Raw genomic sequence first — 24,858 nt, forward strand, 5'->3', positions numbered from 1 at the left:
CTGGTTGTTCATTATGATTTCTTTATCCTTCTTTATGTCATCACTAAGATCCTTAAACATTCTTGTCATCAGTATTATGAACTCTGTCTCTGATTGGTTGGTTACCTCCGTTTCATTTGGTTCCAATTCTGGAGGTTTCTTCTGTTCTTTTATTTGGGACATATTTCTTTGTTTCCCCATTCTGGCTAACTCTCTGTGTTTGCTTCAATGTATTAGGTAGATTCCCTAGGGCTCTTAGTTTTTGCTGGGTTATCTTATGTAGTATGTGTCCTTTATTTTTGACTTGAACCACTTCCTTCTTCTCCTCTGCCTGTGCTCCAAAGGTGACTCTTGTTTTGTGTATGAGTTAAAGTTGTCTTTAATTGCTTTTGGCTTGTGAGTAGGTGGGATTGACTCCTAGGCTGACTAATTGTGAGACTTGGCTCTGCCCACAGTGGATGTTCTGCTGCGCGAGGGTTGGCAGCTTAAATGAGGCTTGGCCTGTATGGGCTCTTGTGCCTGTAGAGACTTCCCTCTGGGCGTGTCACTTGTAGGTCAAATCCAGTAATCCTCTGGTTTGGTCTGGAGTTGGCTTCTGGGTGTGTTGAATCTTGTGCCTCTTGGGCTGGGCCCTGGTGTAGGGCAATTTCAGAACAAAGCAAATTACCAAGCACAACAACAAAGAAAAAACCAAATACATTCACATGTAAAAACAACCGATAACCCACACTAAACACAAGCAAAAATATCAAAAATATAAAAACAAACCAAAAGCAAAGAAGCAGTGCCAGTCTTGGCTGAAGCCCACCAAGTAATCTCCAGGTTGTCCTCTGCTGTACCAAAGAGTCCTCTGTGTCTTGTGCAGGCAGAGCTGGTCACCTGGTGACCAGAGTGACCCTGGGATTGCCGTTCTAGATGAATGGGGCTATGGGGTCCGGATGGTAGTTTTTACAATGTCAGTGCAGTTTCTGCTCTTGCCTGCACATATGCACACTGAGAGTAACACAGCCAGCCCTGTGCCCAGGTCTCCTGAGTCTTAGGGCACTTCTTCCGTGTGTGTGTGTGTGTGTGTGTGTGTGTGTGGAGGGCGGGAGATTTCTGAGCTGCTGAAAGCCCAGAGCTGCGTCTGCTGCCTACTGCTGATCCCTGGGAGTGTCTCTGCAGTTGTAATTGCCCTGTCCTAGGCAGGCCAGAAAGGCCTGGGGATGGAGGAGTCTTCCCTCTTCCAGCCCAGCACTGTCACACTCTTCCCCCAGGCCAGCAAAGGTGGGGGTGGGTTTGGGGACAGGGCCAGGAGTGCAGTTTCCAGGCTCTCGCCCTCACGTGGAAAGGTGCTGGCTCAAGTAGTAAATGGCCATCAACTGTAATTGGATGGCCATCAGCTGTGGCTAGTTGGCCGTCAGCTGTAACCAGTGAGCCGTTGGCTACTAATATAACTACTGTGGCTATGCTAGCAGAAAACGGGTGCTAGCAGGGGCAGATTGTGGATTGCGGATTGCAGAGAGGTGGATGCTGCCAGCGAGAATATCGGGGTATGACTCCTCTATCTATGTCTCCATGGGTGTTCCTTTTTGGCCTCACCATGTCCTGCATTCTTATGTGGGGAGCGGGAGCTGAGACCCCCGCATGACACCTTGCATGACCCTCAGGATGGAGGAGTCTTCTCTCTCCGAGCCCAGCAGTGTCACATTCTTCCCAGCCTCTTCTCTGGGTCACAGCTAAAAGCCGGGTCTTCCCAGATCCTGAGCACTACTGCTCCTCTGTAATCTGACACTACTCCTCAGGTCAGGGGCCAGTATGAGTCTCAGGAAGGGCAGGAGTAGGATTGGGATAGTGGGGGGTGGTGCCAGGTATGGAGTTCAAGTCCTTTGTCCAACCTAGGGCCCAGCTGGAGGTGTCAGCTGAGGTTACTGCCTCAAATGCTGGATATGCTGCCCACTCGGCAGGAGAGATCAGCTGTGGGAGGCAGGGAAATAGCCCACCTCCTGGCTCTTGTGGTCTCTGTTCCGCCCGCATCTCTGTAGCCGCGGATGTGGACTGCGTCTCCACTCTGCTCCCTTCCCTCTTCCCCTGCTCGCCCAGTTTGCCCACCTTCAAGTAATCCTCATACGAGTCTCTTAGCTGTTCTGTGTGATGAGCAGAGAGTCCTTTGATGGGTTATAGATGTTCAGTTTGTGGTAAATTCCGGAGGAGAATTCAAGAAGTTGGCCTTGCTGCTGCCATTCCTGTGACATCCTCTTAACTCATCTTTTTAGACTAAGCATGTTCCTTCCCAGAATTCAGTCTGTTATAATGATATTAAAGAACTTCCAGGCATATGTATGATATTATAATGATGGTATAATGAGGCCCAGGTGGTATAATGAAAGTCGTTGTGGCCTTTACTGCACAGGTGTGGGTGATTGGTTTAATCTAGTTGGGTAGTTTGTACCCATTTTTTCCTCACAGGGTTAGATAATTACAATGAAAAGGGGAAGTTTTGGGCAGAGAGGGGAGGTATTTTGGGGCAGCCCCATCTTGTGGGTTGTGCTGGACGTGCAGAGACCCAATGCCTGTTTCTAACTGCCTCCCTTGTCTTTTACCCTCGAGTCGTGATCCCCATAAATCTCTATGGGGAGTTGAGGGCAGGGGGTCTCTTCTTCTGTATCTGCTTCAAGCTGGGAAGGGAGGTAGAGCTGTCCTTACCTAATGGGGATTCACGGAACTCTCACCCTACCTGTTCTTAAGTAAAAAGAGGGGTCTCTTCTTCCTTGGTCAGGGTGCACTGGAAGCCTCTCTGGGATATAACTCGTATCCTGATGGCCCCTAATGAGGACAGACAGATGTTAGTTAGTAAATTAAAAGTGCTGGCTTCAGGAGTAGGACTTGAAGCCCAATTATCTTGATTTTACCCAGGGGTTAGGTATGGACTGGCCTGGAGAAACATTAACACCCATTTGATCTCTGGGATGGCATTCATTTATCCAAGAATTAGGTCTAAAATGGCTTGGGGAATGTTGGGCTACAATGATTACAGTTAACAAGCTTAAGTCCCAGGCTTTCAAGTAGTTATCTGAAGCAGGGGTGAGAGACGTCCTGTGATTTAGACTAGGCGTAACCTTTGGAATAGGAATTAGAAACTGATGAGAAGAGTGAATAAAACCAGGGACTAAGGAGCTAAGAAACTAGGGATAAGAAGACTTAAATTTCTATAGTGAGGGAGGCTTACAACTTTTATAGAGAGGGAGCTCTCTCATATCACATACCCAAGACAGTTATTCCCTTCCCTCTCATGTTTAGAAGTCCAGTCCTCCAGTCGGCATTGTACCCTCTGCAACAGTTAAAAGAGGTCACGCATGACTACCGTGTTTCCCCGAAAATGACACCTAACTGGACAATCAGCTCTGATGTACCTTCTGGTGCAAAAATTAATATAAGACCCTGTCGTGCGGGAGACCCTGCTCGCTGCACCATTTGTCGTGCGGGGCGGCCTGCGGGGTCTCTGCTCCCGCTCCCCACACAAGAACGCAGGATATGGTGAGGCCAAAAAGGAACACCCACGGAGCCATAGGTAGGGGAGTCATACCACTGTATTCTCTCTGGCGGCACTATACTCTCAATGGAGGCTGGATCCACACTGTCCGCAAACCGCCATCCACACTTGCCAGCCCAGCCACCATCTTCTTGCTAGCCCCCATTCTTCTCTCTTCTCTTCTAGCGTAGCCACAGCAGTTATATTAGTGGCCAATGGCTCACTGGTTACAGCTGACGGCCAACTAGCCACAGCTGATGGCCATTCAATCACAGTTGATGGCCATTTACTACCTGAGCCAGCACCTGTCTATGTGAGGCTGAGAGCCTGCGAACTACTTTCTGGGGCTCTGCCCCCACAGACCCAGTAATATATATATATTATATTATATTGTATTATCTCATATCATATCATGTCATATTATATTATATAAGACCTGGTTTTATATTATGTTATATAAGACCCAGTCTTATATTATATTAAAATAAGACTGGGTCTTATATTAATTTTGCTCCATAAGATGCATTAGAACTGATGGTCCGACTAGGTCTTATTTTTGGGGAAACATGGTACATTCACAGAGCCCAGGTCCATGGTTTAAGTTCTAAATCATGTCTGATAGACTCAGTGACTTTCTCCTGTTTAAAATTTATTTTACTACGTTTTTTTCCCCCATGAAATTGACCAAAAATGGTACCTTAAATTTAAAAACAAAAGAAGAGGAGACAGAAAGGGAAAAAGAACCAACCAGAATAGTCTCATATTCCCTGGCTTTCCCTGATCTTTAAGTAAGTGCTAGAGCATAGGTTTCTCATACAAGAACACCTAGAGCAAGAACTATGAATACAATGGAAACATCCTATAAAAAATCAATCTGATGAGAGCCGGTATCTTTGTGTTTAGGCTTCCCGCAATCATTAACACTTTAATTCTTTAGTATTACTGACTCAAATCCTTTTCCTGAAAGTTTTTTCTTTTAAACCTTTTCTTCTGATATTTGTAACATTCATTTATGGGTCTCGAGCAAAACAAATTCTCATAGCGAATATTGCAGATTTCAAAGGGTGAATGTTTGGGGGCTATTCTAAGTAAGTTTAAAATATAACATGCAAACATGAACGTCAGAAAACGTATTTCTCTCCCAAATTTTGTATCCCGCCGCAAAGCACAGGTTTAGTCTCTCTGAGGTTCTTATTGCCCAGAAGATTATTTTCCCTTTGCGTTAAACAGTGTGACGACGAAACTTTTTATGGTGAGTTAGGAATTTAAATCAGGCTATAAGCGGTGAACTCTTTCTAGCAGTCTATTTGAAGATGTTTGGCATGGAAATGATGACTTAAACCAAGATATTTACAACACTCTTACTACAACTCTGTCTCCGTACTCTAACAGTACCTTTCCTAGAATAAATTGTAACTGAAAATGACCATTTAATTAGTAGTAAAAAATGCCCTTAAATTTCAATCACTTGTTTTGTAGTTGTTTGTCCTTATTGGTAGAATCCGTGCGTGGGTTTTCCAAATAACAACTTTTATTACTTTAGATATAATGAGCAAACCGTTCTTGCCTACACAAGAAGCTTGAGAAATTACTGCGGCGGCTGTTCTGCCTTTTCACAGGTCCCCTCCGACTTCAAATCGAGTTTTCCAGGGTTCTTTGAGCAGTGCTACCTCTTGGTACGTGTTCTGTTCTGAGGAAATGACATTGGAAATGTCCACCTTGTCTGTCCCCAGGCCTCCGTGGGCCCCAATCCTGCTCAGCTCTGACGGGTTGAAGGCTCAGAGAAATCTTTCCTGCTGCGAGGCTGGAGTTGGTCGCTCCTGGGAAAGACTTTCCTGTATAGAATTAGAAGAGGTGTGTGTTGCATCTTTGTTGTTCATGACACGTGGCAATACCTGTCATGTGTCTGAATCCAGGTCCTGATCAGAAATGCACTTCCCACGTACACGATTCCTACTTTAACAGTGAACTTTGCGGTAATTTCCAAGGACACAGTGGAACAAAAGGAGACCGGCCTGGGTGCTTGAAGGCTCGAAGGAAACATAGCATCCAAAACTCAACCCTGCCAACATGAACTGGTGAAAAGTTCCCACATTTCACACCCCAAGGGCAAAACCTATTGTGATGCACGTTTTGGAAAAAGCCTCGGTGCTGTGGACAGGGAGGTGCCAGGCGGCCGAGCCCAGCTGGGGCTCCAGCTGTCCATCACAACAGCTTGGAGGAGGGTGGTGGTTCTGTGTGCAGTGGGGGACAGGAGGGACCAGAGGAGGGGCTCCCGAGGCCCTGCAGCCCCTGCACAGCCTGCACCCCAGGCCGGGGCCTGGCTCCCGAGGGCATGGGACCTGCGGGCGGGCACAACCAGGGCTGAGGTGCACCCCCAAATGGTCTGCTTCTGGGCACTGAACCCAGGGTGCTGGACAAGTGTTGTCTGTCCCACAGAGGAGGCTTGAAGGAGACTCTGCAATTCACATGGTCCCTTCAATTAGAAGGCATGCTCTCACTGAGGACTCAATCACATTCCTGTAAGGCAGACAGTCTCACACCTGCGTCCAGGCCTCAGACAGGGCCTGAATTCTGCACCTCTCCTCTCCAAGCAACGACTTCGGGAAAGCAGTTTCACCCCTTCACTTTACAGATGAATTTTCTCATCTGATAAGTGGAAGTAAAGTCGTGAGGAGTAAATGAGAAGGGACAGAAAGTGCTTTGCATTGTGCCTGTCCCAGTGTGAGGCCTACGCATTTTTACTTTTAACCTTTATTTTAAAACAATATAGATTTATACACACAATCGAACATTATTCCACCCTCAAAAGGGAGGAAATCCTGTCACCGGCTACATCATGGCTGAACATTGCAGACATGATCCGCAGTGAAATAAACCAGTCAGTCACAAAGGGCAAACCTGTGATTCCGCTCACATGACGACCCAGAGCAGTCAGATGGAAAAGGACAGAAAGTAGATGGTGGTTGGGCAGATGGGGACTTGTTACCTGGGGATAGTTTCAGTTTTGAAATATGAAAAGTTCCGGGGATGGACCAGTAGTGATGGCTGCACAGCGACAGGAATTCACTCAGGTCCACTGGACTGCACACTTAAAAATGGTTACGGTGGTACGTTTCATGTTGTGTGTATTGTACCACAATTAGATTATATATACATCGTTCACAAAAGCCAGAAAAGCAGCTTTCAGCTGAACTCCAGTACACACATGAAGGACCCAGCACCTACGTATGCGACTTGATGATTTGAACACACCTAGGTAAGCAACACTCAGAGCAAGAAACTGAACCTGACTTCATCGCAAAGCCCGGTCTTGCTTCGTTTCTGTCAAAGCTGCCCACCCTTTCTTCAGTTGTCATTTTTCACTCTCAGTCTTTTCCTGATGGAAGTGAAGGAGGCCACAGGGAGAGGGAAGGGAGGACAAAGGTGGAAGGAAGCAGGTCCCTGAGCCAGGACTAACCCAGCTGCCCACTTCCTGGTCCACTTGTGTAAGAGCATCCAATTGAGGCTGGTCCCAACAAGAGGTTGTTAGCTCAGCCAGCCCTGAACGTCTCCCAGAATTCCCTTGTCCGTGGCCTGGAATTGTCTCTGAGCCATGCGTGGGTTTCCATGACCTTTTATTAGAGGGAACAACAAAATCGTGCCTCATTTGTGAACGTTTCGCAGCTGTTACTGACTGGGTTGTCAGTTTTCGCGTGGTGAGTATGGAGTGAATGAAGGTGAGGGGCTGGCTACCTGGTCAACACCGTGGGAGCTGCACACATCCGGCCACTGGATCCCAACGTGCAGCACGTGCCAGAACCTCTAACAGGTCTGACGCCTCACTCAACACGTGGCTGCAGGCACCAAGGGGCCTTCCCCCTGGAGCACTTGGGACTGGTTCACCTGCCCATGTGCAGGTCAGTGTGTGTTCTGCATCCAGTCCCAGTCCTGCACACTTCCTGTCCCCCCACACATCTGTGCCCACCGGTGCCCAAGGTGGGGGCACCCTCCTCCCCTCCCCAGGCAGGACAGACAGCCTCAGGGGTTCCCACCGGCCTGAAGGATCCAAACATGCAATTCCAGGCGACTCTTTTCTGGAATACAGGAGGTGCCCGTACTTCTAAATTACCTTGAATGTTTCAAGCCAAAGAAATGGGAAAAAATGACCCTTGGCCAGTCATCTCTGGCCGGAGCTCAGAGGAAGTGTCCACATTTGTATAATAAGCCTTAGGAAAGCTCTCAGTCCCCAGGGAGGAGGCAGTATGCCTGGGTGGGGGCAGGAAGCAAATGCCATCTAAGAAGGAAGCATGAGGGTGCAGCCCCTGGTCCCCTCCCTGCTCCGACATCAGGGTTTTGCCGTGCCTAACTTACAGTGTCTACGGGGACACAAGGAGGGTGCTGATTAAATGAACACGAGTCCAGAGGTTGCCTGTCACATGATGCAGCGGAATGATCCGAAAGCATCCCGGAAGTAAGAACATTCATTTCCAAGATCCTCAAAAGACATTCAGAGGGCACATCCCACCTGATTTTAGAATTTCCCTCCAGTGTGTGTGAGTGTGTATGTGTGTGTGAGAGAGAGAGGGAGAGAGACACAGAGAGAGAGAGAGAATATGTGTTGAGGTGGGGAGTCACTCACGAGCCACCTAAGTTTTGGACTTTCTCTACCTCTAAATAAAGGGAGAGACTTTGAAGGTCTTCCCCCTTCACATTCGCTCTGATATCTTAGGATTCTGTGGAGTGTGTCCCAGGAGTATTTTAAACAAGAAAGAAGGAGTTCACATGTGTTCTCCATACCTGCAGCTACAGAGAAGCGGAAACCAATGGAAAACTGGCAGCCTTCAGCATTAGGAGCACGGAGCTAACCGCCTGAGCCACGGGGCCGGCCAATGAAGCGGTTCTTTCATTATGATGATGACTGGCTGTACTGTTTTGTAATATGTCCACAAATTCTGTGACCCGCTTGTCCCCAGAAGTTTATCCCGACTCCCCCGCAGCTGAGCCTGCATAGGCTAAGTGACTCGCTCATAACACACAGAACGTGTCGAAAGTGACACAATTTGGCCGCTGATGCCTGGCCCAGGGGAATGGCAGCTACCCCTTGCTTTCTCTCGTGATCACTCACTCGGTGGGGAGGCCACTGCAATGTTGTGAGGTGACCAAAGGTCCCACCCAGCCACTCCCCACCCTCTGACACTAAGTAGTAGAATGCCTGCGTGTGGTTCCTGTTACTGACTTTTGAGTAACTGCTTGTGTGGCAACAGGTAATGGACACACTGCCCGTACGCCTCAAGCAATCCACACAGAACCAGACACACCCACAGCGAGGGCCCAGAAGAAACACTGCAGGTAGTGCATTGTGTCGGGAAGTGGTCTACACTGGAATTGTGGCATTCCTTCTTTTGCCCTCTCCCTATTCTGTATCTGCAGAGAACACACAGAGTCAGAATTTAGATGAGAAGACAACCATATTCGTTCATTAATTTATTCAGTAAACACTAGCTGAGAATCTGATGTGTGCCCAGACACATTTCCCTTTGAACTACAAATAAAAATAGCTGTATTGAGTCTGGGCTGGGGTCAGGGGTATGAATTTTCTTACAGCTTCCATTTCCTGCTTTATTGACCAGCCAAACTGTCCCTAGACGGATATTCAGGCTGCCTTTTTGTCCGTAAGCAGATATTCTAGGCTGAGCAGTACCTCAGAGGGAGCAGCCATTGGCATCTGTCACTACTACCTGGACAGAGGGTCCCCCTTGCTGTCACCACAAGGGGCTCTGTTAATAGCCCTCAAGCCCCAGGGATGAGCGTGTGATGGAAGAATGCATGACCTGCCCGAGGCCACCGGGAGCTGAGGTGGAGCTGGTCACTGTCAGAGTGAGGGCCCGGGGCCCCAGGTTGCCTTTGTGGGGTACTTCCCCATCCGTCTCCTCTGTGTGACCTGAAGGCTGCCTGGGCACTGTGTGGGCCCCACAGAGGAGCAGGGCCTGGCTGCACCCCACCCTCCCTTTTAAAAGTTGTGCTTCCAGTAACATTTCATTTATGCCACACCATCTGTTCACTGGATTGGGTGAGCTAGTTCAGTCCCTTCCGAGCTGTCACCTGTCCTAACGTCACACCTTCATTGGCATCACACTGCGCATGAGTGGGCAGGAAGGACTGGCCCGAGCACACGGCTGTAAGGCAGGGCATGAAAAGTGCTTCTCCGTCCAAACTACCGACTCCTCAGTGCTGGGCTGACTACCGCCCCCCATGACGTCACATCCTAGTCCCTGGCACTTGAGAAGGAGACCTGATATGGCCACAGGGACTTAGAAGAAGTGACTAAGTTGAGGATGGTGGGATGGGGAGGTGATCCTGGGTGACCGGTGTGCCCTAAATGTAACCACCTGTGCCCTTGTAAGAGGGACAGAGGGACATTTGACAGTCGCACAGGGGAGGTGATGTGACCACAGAAGTGGACGTTGACTGCAGTGATGTGGCCAGGAGCAGGGAAGGCCACCGCCTCCAGAAGTGGTAGAGGAGGGGGTCCTCTCGGGGGCCGGGAAGGAATCAGCCTTGCCAACAGCTGGACTTCAGCCCAGTGACCCTGACCGCAGCCACCTGCCCCCACAACTGGCTGAGGAGAGATCATGTTGCTTTAGGCCACTGAATCTGTGGTGATTTGTTACAGCAGCACCAAGGAGCTAAGACCCTCCCTGTGGGTAGTGTCACCTACACAGGGATCGTCCCCCAGGCACAGAGGTGAGGTGGGATCCCAGTCCCCACCAGGCCCACCAGCAGATCTTGTGGCAGCTAGTCCAAACGGGGTGAAATTCAAGTGCCATCTTCCTTTTTACTTCTCTGCCTTTTCACCCCTTGTGGAGAACCTTTACTGACCCCTCTGCTTCCTCAGCTTAGTCTCAGACCGGATCTCAACTGTAATACATGTTCATTAAATGTAGGATGATCAAGTAAATCAAACTGAACATTCAGTACTTTGTGTTAAGTTTCAGTTTTGTATCCAGCGAGCATATACATGTTTGTACTTATGCATATATATGCACACACACATATTTCCTTTTCAAGCAACTTTGCTGGCTTGTAAGTAACACGATAAAATAAATGTATTTTAAGTCGCAGTTAATAAATTTTGAAAACTGTCTACACTGTGTCTCCACTAACACAGTTGAGATACAAACAGTCATCTCACGGATCCGTTTCCTGGTGTCTTTTGGGGTCAATCCTTCCTTAACCTGACCCCAGACCTCCCGCACCTGTGTTCTGTTAGGTTACCTCTTTTTTTTTAAAGATTTTATTGGGGGAAGGGGAACAGGACTTTATTGGGGAACAATGGTCAAATTGTTGTCCTTTCAGTCTTAGTTGTGGAGGGTTCTGTTCAGCTTCAAGTTGTTGTTCTTTCAGTCTTAGTTGTGGAGGTCGCAGCTCAGCTCCAGGTCCAGTTGCCATTGCTAGTTGCAGGGGGCACAGCCCACCATCCCTTGCGGGAGTCGAACCGGCAACCTTGTGGTTGAGAGGACACGCCCCAACCAACTGAGCCATCCGGGAGCTCAGCGGCAGCTCAGCTCAAGGTGCCGTGTTCAATTTCAGTTGCAGGAGGCGCTGCCCACCATCCCTTGCGGGAGTCGAGGAATTGAACTGGCAACCTTGTGGTTGAGAGCCCGCGCTCCAACCAACAACTGAGCCATCCGGGAGGCAGCTCAGCTCAAGGTGCCGTGTTCAATCTTAGTTGCAGGGGGCAGAGCCCACCATCCCTTGCGGGACTCGAGGAATTGAACTGGCAACCTTGTGGTTGAGAGCCCACTGGCCCATGTGGGAATCGAACTGGCAGCCTTTGGAGTTAGAGCATGAAGCTCCAAGCGCCTGAGCCACCGGGCCGGCCCTAGGTTACCTCTTAGAATACTGGAAAGGTAATAAGTTCGTCAGCTTTAGGAGAGTCTGACATATTAGGGCATCTGGCAAAACAGGTTTAACTCTGTGTGAACTGTGTAATTAATTTTACTCTTGTAGTTAAAACACTTAAGAGCATTTGATTGTGGACGATATTGGAATATACACAAGAAATTTAAAGTTCTTGTAATTTTGATGCAGTAGATTTTTTAAGGAGTTGTTACATATTGCAAAAGAAGAAACTGAAAAGAAAAACCTTCGGAAAAAGGATTTTATTCAGTTATACTAAAGAATTAAAGAAAGTTATATGTCGGGTGGGGAAGCCTAAACAAAAAGACACCTAATCTCATTACAGTAATTTTTTTAAAGGATGTTTGAATTATGTTCGTAGTTCTTATTTTAGGTGTTCTTGTATGTGAAATCTACGATCTAGCCACTTACTAGTGACTAGATCAGGGAAAATCAGGGGATATGAGAATATTCTGGCTTGTTTCGTTTCTCTTTTTGTCCCCTTTTCTTTTCTTTTTAAACTTACAGTGCCTTTTTTGGTCAATTTCGTGAAAAAAAGAGTAACTCAGTAAAATAAAGTTTAAACAGAAGAAAGTGACTGGTTGTATCAGAAACGATTTAGAATTTAAAAAAGGGACTTGGGCTCTGTGAATGTAGTCACGTGTGACCTTTTTTCACAGAGTGTGCAGATCTGACTGGATGATGGTACCGGTAGCTGGAGCCCACTGATTGGAGGGGTGGGCTCACACCGTCAGCTTTTGTGGCCCCATCCTGGATTTAGGGGGGTCTGGGCTAACAGGATAGGTTATGCCCTGTTCAAGCTTCGTACAGCCGAGGTGGTAGAGCTCCAGCATGTTGAGAAGGAGGGACAGGCCGGCCATGGCCAGCATGAAGATGATGAAGATGGTCTTCTCCGTGGGCCTGGAGATGAAGCAGTCCACGGTGTTGGGGCAGGGCGACCGGTCACAGTGGTAGAGTGGCTTCAGCTGAAAGCCATACAGGTAGTACTGACCGACGATGAAGCCCACCTCAAACAGCATCTTAAGGATGATGCTGAAGACGTAGGTCCCGAGCAAGGCCCCGGAAATGCGGACCTTGCCCCGGTCGTCTTGCACCAGGGGCCTGTCCTGGCCGTGGTCACTGTCTCCCTTCAGCTGCTCTTCCCTCTCTTTCTTCTTCTGTTCCCTGCGCACGATATGCAGCACGTGCCCCAGGTAGATGAGGGTGGGCGTGGACACGAAGATTATCTGGAGCACCCAGAAGCGGGTGTGGGAGATGGGGAAGGCCTTGTCATAGCAGACGTTCTGGCAGCCCGGCTGCTGCGTGTTGCAGGTGAAGTCTGACTGCTCGTCTCCCCACACGTCCTCCGCACCAGCCCCCAGCACCAAGATTCTGAAGATGAATAGGACTGTCAGCCAGACCTTGCCGATGACCGTGGAGTGCTCCTGTGCGGCATCCAATAGTTTCTCCAATCGGCTCCAGTCTCCCATTGCTCAGACTGCCAGCCTGTAAGAGATCACACTTGTTAATACAGGTGAGATAGGTGAGGTGTAGTGGAACAGCCCAAAGGGGCTGGTGTCCTTGTGCTTGGGGGTTAAAAGAGTGTCATTGGGTTGCTGTTGTCCCACTTCCCACATGAACTGTGTTGCACAATTACCCGTGGGCATGCGTGTCCATGTGTCTTCATGACACTGCTGCATGTGTGCACATGTACACGTGTGGGTGTGCATGTGTATATGTGTGCTTGTATATGTGTGCCCAGGAACAACTATGTGCATACTCACATACATGCGTGTAAATGCACTCCTGTGTATTAGGAAATGTGTGTGCATGTCCATGTCCATGTGTGTATAGCTGAGCATGTGTGCATGTACATTTCTGGCTGCTTGCCTATACATGTGTGTATGAATATATATGTGTGCCTGTAGGTTTTTGATATGTATATGTCTCGCTGTTTACATGTGCATGTGCACATGGGCAAGCCTACATGTGTTTTTTTACACATGTGTTTTGCACATGTATGCAGGTGTACATGCTTCTGTGTATACATGTGTGGATGTACTTACTTGAATGCACATGCGCCACGTACTTTTGTTTTGTGTAAATGTGTGTGCACATGCATACATTATGTACTTGCATACATGCACTTACACAGGTACCGTATGTGTGTATGTGTGTGTACAAATTCATGTGCATCTGAATATGTGCACATGAACATGCGAGTGCATGTTGTAAAGGGTGCATGTACATGTGTTTGTGTGCATGTGGTCCTGTACATATATTCCCTTATGCATTATACATACATGTGTACATGAGTCGGTGTATATGTATGCATACATATATGCACAGGTTCATGTGTACGTATACATGTATCCATACATGTGCACCTACATGTGAACGCACATTTGTGTATGTTTGTACATGTATCTGTCTGTACGCGTATATATGTATATGTGTATACATGTGTATGTGTATGTGTGTACATGTGTATCTGTACATGCATGTGCACATGTATATATGTGTGCATACATGTGTTTATTTGTACACGTGCGCATGTGTATGTGTGTACATGTGTATGTTTGTCATGATTGTGTGTGCATGTGTGTACATGTATATGTGGTATGTGTATATGTGTATATGTGTGGGTACATCTGTATTTGTGTGCATGTTTATTGTGTATGCCTGTACATGTATGTGTATGTGTGTACATGTATCTCAGTGTATGTGTATATGTATACATGTGTACACATATTTGTGTGTACATGCATAAATGTACATGTACATATATGCATTGCATGTACCTGTCTATGTGTGTCTGTACTTGTCTCCCACTACCATGTCCCACACAAAATTAAGCCAAGGTCTACCCATGGGTATGGCAGTGAGTGAGATTCATTACCCTACACAATGTGACAAATGAGACCAGCACAGGTCACTCAATTCACTTCAAAGATGAGGAAATGAGACCAAGAAAGAGAGTTGACCTGCCTAAGGGACACGGACCTCTCCCAGCCTCCAAAGGCCGCCCTGCTCTCTTCCAGGCACGGTCTCTCCAGGAGATCTGGGGCTGCGTGTGCAGTGCGCCAGGCCCCATTCTCATCCTTCCTGTTCATGTGAGATTAGAGCAGCTTTCTCCCCAGTTGCTGCCATGCCCATGCCACCGTCACTCCTCTGCATTTTAACCTGTTACCTCCTCCATCACGGACTTTCTCTTCACTTGGCACATGTGACATAAATGTTTCACTCTCCACACGTCCGCCGGTAGGAGCCCAAGTCTCCACCTGTAAGGTGGGGACGATGGTCATCCTCAGTGGACTGCCTCTCAGATGGAGGGAGGTAAGACCCGTGCGCTGTAGGAGCCTGACTCAGAGAAACTATGCTATCCGGCAGCACATGACCTAATTCCTGGAACCGTCAGTTTGCCCTTAGAAGGTCACGTCTCTGATAAGTAAAGCCCCTTCCTCATTCCGCTCTCTCCTTCCTCATTCACTCCCCGCCCAGTTTACCCTAACCCATATAATCTTGTAGCTGCAATAAAAAATTTGAGGCTTGATCAGAACTTTGTCTTGCCTCCATTTCTTCGCGCCTCCTATTTTCTCTTTTCAGGGTGTCTCCCTTCGGTCCCTGTTGAATGCCCCGCTGGTCGGGGCATTTCTGGCGCCCAACGTGGGGCCCGAAGATCCCAGACCACTTGAAAAACTGTCTGCCTTAAGTCCGGCCGGACGCGTTGCTGAGTCTCCGCGTGATTTTACCGCGCGAGCCTGACTCGTTTCCTGATCTCCGCGGATAAAAGCCGATCCGTGAGCCTGATCTGATAGAGGTAAGCAGACAGACGAAAATAGATGTTTTGGGATGAATTTAGATGTAATATTACCCCTCGGTCGAATGAATGTGTGAATGAGTGATAGTTCCACGACTTCTCGTCACGGAGCTTGCTTGGGCCCTAATCTGAGGTTCCGGTTCTGTCATACGGCATAACAGCGACAAGCGCCTTAGCTAAGACAGATTTAGTCCCGCGAGGGTCACGGCCAGATGGGCATCTGATTGTTTCGCTTGTTGATTGAAGGGCCGAGAAGGGGACCATGGGTCAGACATTAAGTTCTCATGAACTGTTCATTTCTGGGTTAAAGAGTTCCCTCAAGGTGCGTGGAATTAAGGCTAGAAAAAAGGATCTCCGTGAATTTTTCGAGTTTCTGACAGATATTTGTCCCTGGTTCCCCCAAGAAGGAACGATTGATATTAGAATTTGGAAGCGCGTCGGCGATGCGTTCCAAGATTTTTATAAAGCCTTTGGGCCTGAAAAGGTCCCCGTTTCTACTTTTACTTACTGGAATCTCATAAATGACGTCCTCAGGGTTCACTCCCATGACCCGGATGTTAGAGAAGTTATAAAAAAGGGGGAGAGCCTCTTAAAGGAATCGTCCCGTCCCCCGTCAGAAAATGACTCCATGTCTATAGATATTCCTATTACTGACCCTAAGCCCAAGCCCTGTCTCGAGGAAGGCCCTACCCAAAATTCGCTGAACCCCCTGGTCATCCCTCATTAAGACTTTATCCCTGCCTTAAAAACCTTCCCCAAGATTCAGACACAACCCTCCCTCCCGAGGACCAGGCTACCCTTGAGGATGCGGCCGCTCATTACCATCAGAAGGACCCCTCTGTATCGTCTCCTCCACCCTTCCGGCCACCTCCTTATATCATCCCTCAACACCCTCCATTCCTCGCTCCCATCGTCCACGGTCCCCCTTCTACTATTCCTCACTCCAATCCCCCTACTCAAACAGCCGCTTCCCTAACACAACAGATTGCCTCTCTTCGAGAGGCCCTCCAGGAAAAACGCCAACACATTAGTCTTCTCAAAGAACTCCGTGCCCTCGAGGCTGAACTTGCTGCACTCTCTGGGCTGCCCTTTCCCCCCCGTCTACCCCTAAAACGAGCTCCTAAACAAAAACCTGTCCTCGCCTTTCCGGTCACTCGCAGACAGGCTGCAGAGGTAGGTCCCGATACTCAGACCCCTGAGGACCCCCAAGAGGAGGATACCGCAGAGGGGTCCGATAATGAGGCTGAGGAACAACATAACCCCCCCTCAGAGGAAGAAACGGAACCCCCAAGAGACAGACAGCGCTACCGCCCTTTAAACATTAAATATTTAAAAGACTTAAAGGCTGCGGTCCACACATATGGCCCTGTGGCTCCCTTCACGGTAGCCTTGCTGGAAAGCCTCACCGACCGTTGGCTAACGCCAAATGATTGGTTCACTTTAGCTCACGCCGCCCTGTCTGGCGGTGATTTTGTTTTATGGCGCACAGAGTATGCGGAAAACGCACGAAAAATGGCTGAATGAAATACTCAGAGCCAGTCCTCCCGCTCCTGGACTAGAGATCGCCTTCTCGGCCGACCGCCCTATAACACCAATGAGACTCAGGCCGCCTTCCCCCCAGGCTTGTTAGCTCAGGTCCAAAATGCCGGCCTCAAGGCCTGGCGTAAACTCCCACCCAAAGGGCCCGCCAGCACCTCCTTGGCCAAAATCCATCAAGGGCCTGACGAATCCTATTGCAATTTCATCAGCCGCCTAACTGAGGCTGCCGAGCGCTTAATTGGAAAAGAAGAGTCAGATAGCGCCTTTATTAAACATCTTGCATTTGAAAATGCCAATGCCACATGCCAAAACGCCATCCGCCCCCATCGCAATGGCTCCCTCTCAGACTATATTAAACTTTGTTCTGGTGTCGGGGCGTCTCACGCCATCGGTCTAGCCATTGGAGCCACACTAAAAAGCTTCACACAGGACAATCAAAAATCCTGTTACAATTGTAAACAGCCTGGTCATTTTGTCCGGGAATGCCCTATAGACAAACAGCCCCGTCAGCCACCTTCCACTATTTGTCCTCGCTGTAAACGCGGCAAACATTGGGCTAGAGACTGTCACTCCAAGGTAGATGCTATGGGTAACCCAATTCCCCCCAGGTCGGGAAACCCCCAACGGGGCCAGCCCCTGGCCCCAAGTCCCCAGAACAAACCAGGGGCAATATGGTTTGTTCCTCAGTCCCAGTCTCCATTACCTCCCTTTGCAGAGCCACCCCAGGCAGTGCAGGATTGGACCTCTTGTCCCCCACCCCAACATTATTAACCCCTGATCAAGGCATACAACTCCTCCCTACCAATGCCCATGGGCCTCTACCACCCAATACCTTCGGGCTAGTCCTTGGGCGCGGTAGTTCAGCTCTAGCAGGGATTAATATTATCCCGGGAGTAATTGACCAAGATTACACGGGGATCATTCAGGATTAGGCATAACCACAGCCATGGCCACAGGTGCTGCCGGGGTAGGAGTGTCCGTAGACACTTATCAACGGCTCTCTCTCCAACTTATTGATGATGTTACCACACTATCAGATACTATTAATGACCTTCAAGACCAGGTCGATTCCTTAGCAGAAGTAGTACTCCAAAACAGACGAGGGCTTGATCTTCTAACAGCGGAACAAGGGGGGATCTGTTTAGCTTTACAGGAACGATGCTGCTTCTATGCCAACAAATCCGGCATAGTGCGAGACAAGGTCAAGAGACTCCAAGAAGATCTTCTTCAACGCAAAAAACAACTTCTTGACAACCCCTTTCTAACCAGTTTTCATGGTCTCTTGCCTGTCCTCCTCCCCATCCTTGGCCCCATTCTAGGATTACTCCTACTTGTCTCCCTCGGACCTTGGGCATTTAATAAACTGACAGGATTCATCAAACAACAAATAGATAACATTCTGGCCAAACCTATCCATATTCATTATCAACGCCTGGCCACGATGGACCATCCGGAAGGTAATTACAACCAGTTACAAACAGGCTCCAGCTATATAAACATATAGCAGACACGGTGGCTGAAAACGTGTCGGCCCGATCTAAAGGGCTTGAGCACCAGACGGCTGCAGCGACTGGGTACTGCAAGGGAGGGTCCCGATTGACCCAATTTCAGCTCTCCCTGAACTCATGTCCAGACTACATAGGGGTTGGTGCCTAAGTCAAAACAATTGCCTCACCCCTGGTCCAAAAAAGACACCAGAGGCTACGCCTTGCGCGTTATTCGGGCCGTCTGAGACCCCTGAGTTCCCGTCTTGGTTAAGGCTCACTCTCTTAAAAAGATAAAGAGAGAGGAGATGTAGGAGCCTGACTCAGAGAAACTATGCTATCCGGCAGCACATGACCTAATTCCTGGAACCGTCAGTTTGCCCTTAGAAGGTCACGTCTCTGATAAGTAAAGCCCCTTCCTCATTCCGCTCTCTCCTTCCTCATTCACTCCCCGCCCAGTTTACCCTAACCCATATAATCTTGTAGCTGCAATAAAAAATTTGAGGCTTGATCAGAACTTTGTCTTGCCTCCATTTCTTCGCGCCTCCTATTTTCTCTTTTCAGGGTGTCTCCCTTCGGTCCCTGTTGAATGCCCCGCTGGTCGGGGCAGTGCGCCCTCTTTGTGAGGTGACAGTGCTCCTGGGATACAGAGGACCAAGACCACAAGGTGTCTTCCATGTCACCTCTTACCAAACGGGCCAGCTGCTCTAAACGGGAACTAAAGACAGAGCGCCGTGCTCAGGCCCAGTCTGTGCAGTAAGGAAAGTGGGCTGAGCTGTGTGTATACAGACAATCCTCCAGGGGAACAAAAGAAACTCATCGTGTTAAATCTTAAAAGGCTTAAGGTACTAACTGTTATGAATCAGTGTGGAGGCAAATAAACCAAACCTAACTGTACTCCCTGTGATCTAAAAATAGGCCAATGTTAACTCGCTTTTAGAATAAACTTTCTACTCTGTTTGGGCACCTGAGACCTGTAGACAAACCTGAGCCTTCACGTTGCCACCAGCCTCCATGCCCCACACTGTGAGTGGCATTGGCTCTACTTTGCATGTCCTTAGAAGGTAACATGTCTTCATTTAGAAACTTAATGACAGCTCATGAAACAACCCACCCTCCCGTGAAGGACATCGGATGTCAGGGCACCATTCTGGTCACATCCCGCTTCTCCTCCAAGCTATCCATTCTGACTCTTACCAGACCCACAGCCCTCCCGCTGGGCTCAGAGGGACTCCCATCAGCCCCAGACTGTCATGAGGCCCCTGACTCTGCCCTGCGCCCTAGCCCCTCCCTCCAGTCTGCTGGAGGTCTGTGTCTGGGACACAGGACAAAAGCCCTGCCCAGTGTGCACCTCCCATCAGGACCTGGTGCAGCTGGCTGGGCGGACCACGCCTCCTGTCGTCCCTGGAACTCTGCCCTTAGGCCTTTGCACGTGCTGTGCCTTCCTATTAGTTATGGTCTCTGTCTTGAGATCGACTTGTGCAGATGGGAAAATGCAGAAGGATGGGGAGTTATGTGAGGGCACAGGGACTTCAGAGAAGAAGGGTATATTAAAAGTTATAGCCAGGGAGGAGTGGCATTTGAGCTGGGCTCAGGAGATGTGGCTTTGGGGAGATGGGAGGGAGAAAGGAGAGCATTTTAAGAACAGAACAGCGTTTCCACGGGGGTGGGAATACGACTGACCTGGGAAGAGTAAAAGCGGGAGGTGGGTTAGAAAGCAGTGAATTTAACGGCTGCTCGGACCCACGGAGCTGGGCTGTGGCCATGTGTGCACACAGTAGGCATTCGGCCAGCACTGGTGGTGCACGTGAGCAAAAGGACTAGAGAGCGTCTGACCCCCTTAGAGACGGAGAGATGCTCAAAGTGTTGTTCAAGAAGGAAGGGGCCCGTCTACACCCACGGGGACTTGGAAGTGTGGGGTGACCTGGGGCTGAGTGTTGAAGTCCTGGCTGGATTAAGGGCAGGGAGTGACGACGGAAAAGAGGAGGGACAGACAGGAGACACATTCTCATGACAAAAATAAAGCAGAAGTGTTTTTGTGACCAGAGCCAGAGATGGGAGCGGGGAGACAGGGAGGAGGAGGGAGAGAGAGACACACAGAGAGAGACAGAGACAGTGAAACAGAGAGACACTCACAGAGAGAGACAGAGAGAATAAAAGAGTAGTCTTCTGTGGCTGAGCCTGGTGAGTAGGAAATTTACAGGGCGGTTTAAAGAGAAGGACATTGGGGGAGGGGTGCTACTTTGAGATTGGACGAGAAGTGGAAGACTTCGCTTTTGTGATTTTGTGGGTCCAAAGTAAAGGAGGGAGATTGGTGTCCCTCAGGAAGCGGCTAGGAGGAGGGTCTCCATGGGGAAGAGCACAGTGCACAGGAGAAGTTCATAGACAGACGTCATGGAAAGTGTAGCACAAGAGTTGAGAGGGTCCGGGCCGAGTCATTGGCCTTGGTGGTGGAAAGGTGGCTGATGAGACTGCACTGCGATCATCTAAGGGCCGGGGAGAAGGGAAAGGGGGCAAAGACCAGCCCTGGGGTACCCCTGCGACTGGAGGCTGAGTCAGAAGGAGGGACATGCCAAGAGCTGCTGGTTAGGAAATGCCAGTTTTAGTTCAGACTGGAATAGAATAGGAACAAAGGTGTGATTCCTACCATAGTGGATTCCCTTTGTAACAATGTATCAAAACTAAAACCATTGGCACTTGGATTTATTCTTTCAGTGTGTGTTTTGCAGAACTTCTCTTAGCCATTGGATGGTGATCCAGTGAAGTGTCCCACAGATCATAAGTCACCATAAATTTGATTTCTTGGGTCATGGAGACCAACACATCATTCACATTTGGGCTGTTTGTATATGACCATTTTTAAATCACACATTTTGGTGATATATTGATAAAAAAAACCAAACGGAGGAACTCCACTTGTCTCAAAGGCCTGGGTCACAAATATAGAGGGTACCAAAAAAAATGTATACACATTTTAAGAAAGGAAAACTGCATTAAAATTATAATACTCAGTGTATACCGATAACAAAAGATGAAACGAAGTCACGTTTGACTTCTGCAATTACAAGAGGTGCTCAAAGTGGTTACCATCAACGTCCAGACACTTCTGATTATGGCGAACTACCGCTTGAGCAACGTTGACCAAAGTGTCCACTTGTATACATTTTTTTTGGTACCTCTGGTATTCATTACCCAGAGCTGCACATCCTGGGACCAGTTCTGTCCACTAGAGCGCAGACAGCAAAGCAAATAGGTACACGCCTGCCACCTACTGTCAGGACAGCCCCTAAAAGACGGGATTACTCTAAAGTCAGAGACGTGGTTCCCACTCTTGTACCGGAAAGCTCTGTAGCCAGCATGTGGGTGAAGAGTCAGGTCCTGGCACTTATCTCTACAGGATTTCTTTAAAAACAAAACTTTAAAACATTTCTTAAACGGATGTAAGGAGGTGACATCGTTCCTTACAACCCCATGGGTCTTAGCAGACAGCCTGAGACTACTGGACCTGCTGGGAGCACTCCCTTTCATCCTCACCCCCGGGTGTGTGACCACTGAGCTCTGCAAGGTCTACACAGTCCTGGGGCCCTCAGACCTGAAGTTCTAGAGCAAGTGCTGCTCACCCACTGAGGGGAGACACCCTCAGAAGAGAATCCCCCCCACACACACCCCAGCTTCTGGCCACTCCCCAGGAAAGCCTTCACTCAGCTGAGAACCCAGCTCTGCAGGGTCCTCCAGCCGCCCAGGGACCTCAGTTACCCCGAAGGGTCCTCAGAAGGTCCCTAAGCCGCTGTCCCGCCTGCTGCGCCCACAACTCCCCAAAGGTTCCCAGTAGAATTTCCAGCGGCTTGTTTCCAGCTGTCGGATTCCTGGGTGTCGCCAGCCCATCTCTTCGCACAGGCGCTTACCCGCTTCGCTGGTTCGCTCTGCTGCGTAGGGCTATCGCCACTAGGACCTCGACTTTCTCCAGCTGTACACGCGTGGGACCGGGCCAGGTAAGCGCGGACCCGACCCTCCACCTGAGTTCATCCCTCCCCACCGTCTTTGAAATCACATCCATATCCTCACCCCTACCTGCACCTGCATCCCCACCCCCATCCCCACCCCCACCTGCATCTACGTCGCCGTGCAGCCCGGGAAGCAGCCCCAATCCCACAATACTGTCCACGTGGGCGGGGCAGGGCGTCCAACCCTGATGGCTGCTGTACCCTGACAGTGAGGGGATGCGTGGGAGGCAAGCACTGGTCGTTGCTGTCCCTTGACAGCGGAGGAGAGGTGCAGGGGCCAATGAACCTGGTGGCTGCTATCCCCAGATAGCCCAGGGAAGACGGGGTGGAAAAGGGGGCGCATGGCCCTGGTGGCTGCTGTCCACTGACACCCAGGGGAGGCATAGCTCCAATGGCTGTTGTCACCTGACAGCGGAGGGGTGACCTGAGGGCGCGGGCTCACTGCACAGCCCAGGTGACTCCCGTCTTCGCGGCCCGCGGCTCTCTGGCGATCCTGTCCAGGACCCCGGTGCAGACCGCTTGCGGGGCGGCCCCCTTCCCTAGGGGGTGCGCGGAACAGAAGCCTCAGCAGGTGCGGTAGGGACGTGGGTGGGGCGCTGGGGATGTAGCCCCCGGGACGATAGAGCCGCCAGCCTGGCTCAGGTCTAGCACACTCAGCGGCGCCGCAATCAAAGGGCTCCTTGTATTTTTAAGAACTTGTCTGGGTGATGAACACACAATGGGATTTATAGATGATGTAATACAGACTTGTACACCTGAAATCTATGTAATTTTACTAACAATTGTCACCCCAATAAATTTAATTAAAAAAAAAATTGAAAAAGAACTTGTTCCGATGCTCCTGAGACTTGGCTCCGCCTCGGGGACTACAGGGTCCCCCGGGGTCCCTTGTTCCCACTGGTCCCTGAGACTTTGCAGGACCTCAGCCTAACCTGCTGTACTCAGTGTGGGGGTTTAAGGTCTGTCTTCTTTCCTCCTCAGGGCTGACATCACCCCACTTCACAGGGAACCTGGGACACAGGCCACCAGCAAGGAAAGACCCGGGTCTGCCTGTGACTGTCCGACTCCTCTAGAGCCCTCTGCATTGTGGTCGCTCCCCAGGGTCCAGCCAGTCTGGCCCACACAAGGACTTTCAGATACACCAAGGGACTGAACTCCGCTGGCCCCTCTAACAGCTGGAAATGAGCTCAGAACTCCCTTTGCGAGGGAGGATTCACTGCAGGAACGAGGCAGAACCAGAGTCTCTGGTCTTTTCAAATCCCCAGGGAGCGTCTTCCAGTGGGCTGCCTGCCCTGGGGCTGCGAGCTGTTCTGATTAGCAGTCCCCCTGCCCTGGAGAGCTTACCTGTTCAGGTGTGCCAAGGAGAAGAACACAGCGTCCACAGGCAATCTGAGACCTCTTCCCCTTGGAACTCGAGGTGTATGTGTGTAGTAGGTGGTAGTTTTGTAGACTCCATATCCTTAAGTTGAGAAATATACTCTAGAGGGTCTTCAGATACTCTATTCTCTCTGAGAAGTATGACACTACTTTTGATTTGTTTTTTTTTTCTTGATCACAAAAGATCTGAAAGTTCGTAACACTTGTAGTCTCCTTACAGCTTTTATTGGGATTCCAGAGGGGAATATGGAAATATAGTATTGCAATTATTTTAAACCTTTCCTTAAAACATGGAGTTAAAATGATTTGTGTTGAAAAGTAAGTGCAGACGTGTAGAGTCAGATGAGGAAGCCTAATTTGTCAGCCCTGCCCGGAAGTCTCAGTATGAGCACCCGGTGTGTCTGTTCCAGTCTCAGTTCTCTGCCATGGAAAGAGTGTTTCTTGGGGGTCTTCAGGAGCAAAAGTGAAGTCATGGAAGTGTCAGGGTTTTACCAAAAAAGGCCACAGACTAGTGGTTAGATTGGCCTGTTCCATTTCTTTGAGAAGCTGAATAACCCATCAATGACTCTTTCTGCCACTTGGTAATATGACTGGGTGACAGGTTTTTCAGAACCCAGGGTCCAGACTAGAACCTACAGTGACAGGAAAGCTGCTCGCTGCTGCCACCTGCTGTCAGCAGGGGTCACTGCAGGGCGCTGCCTCCTTCCAGTCCCCTGGGCCCACTCAGCCAAGGAGGCCCATCCAGCACCAGTCCCCTTATGACAGTCCTGCCACTGCATGGGCACATCCACCCTCCACAAAGCCTGACTGCCCCCCTGGCTCTGCAGTTTGTATTTCCAGTTTGGGGGTATCATGCCATTGTTGCTTTGTTTGGGTAACCGGAAAATAAATGAAAAACAAAACACACATACACATATACGACTTCCTCTCACAGTGGTACAATGAGCGATATGAGCAAACTCCCATAATCTCTGGTTACCGTCAGTGCATTTGCACAAGGTTCTTATGTAGGTTTTCCCTCGGGTTTCTGTCACTTGGATTTTGGAATCTCACCACCTAGGACTGTAAATGCCACAGTCACATGACTTCTTACTCATCACTCAGCTGTGGGGGGATCATTCATTTTAAAAAGCATTTGAAGTCATCATCTAATGTGAACACAGCAACTCTTTAAACTTGCAGTGTCTTTTGCTTTATTTCCCTTAAAATGTTGGGGGAAAATTCCACTCACATTTTTCAGGCCCCTTATTAATTGTGAAATCT

General features: G+C 49.3%; 1 protein-coding gene across 1 annotated transcript; it reads right to left on the minus strand.

Annotated features, from left to right (window-relative positions):
* Positions 1–12,114: 12,114 nt before the first annotated feature.
* On the minus strand, positions 12,115–12,861 carry LOC141571256 (gap junction alpha-3 protein-like). The gene has a single exon (XM_074331509.1). It carries the CDS (start codon positions 12,859–12,861, stop codon positions 12,115–12,117), a length of 747 nt encoding a protein of 248 aa, XP_074187610.1.
* Between the last annotated feature and the right edge of the window lie 11,997 nt (positions 12,862–24,858).

Source organism: Rhinolophus sinicus, linkage group LG04 (genome assembly GCF_036562045.2).
Source record: "Rhinolophus sinicus isolate RSC01 linkage group LG04, ASM3656204v1, whole genome shotgun sequence".
Lineage (NCBI taxonomy): Eukaryota > Metazoa > Chordata > Mammalia > Chiroptera > Rhinolophidae > Rhinolophus > Rhinolophus sinicus.

Bases quoted from the DNA above. Each gene is read 5' to 3' on its own strand.
- LOC141571256 (XM_074331509.1), bottom strand. From the start codon at position 12,861: ATGGGAGACTGGAGCCGATTGGAGAAACTATTGGATGCCGCACAGGAG.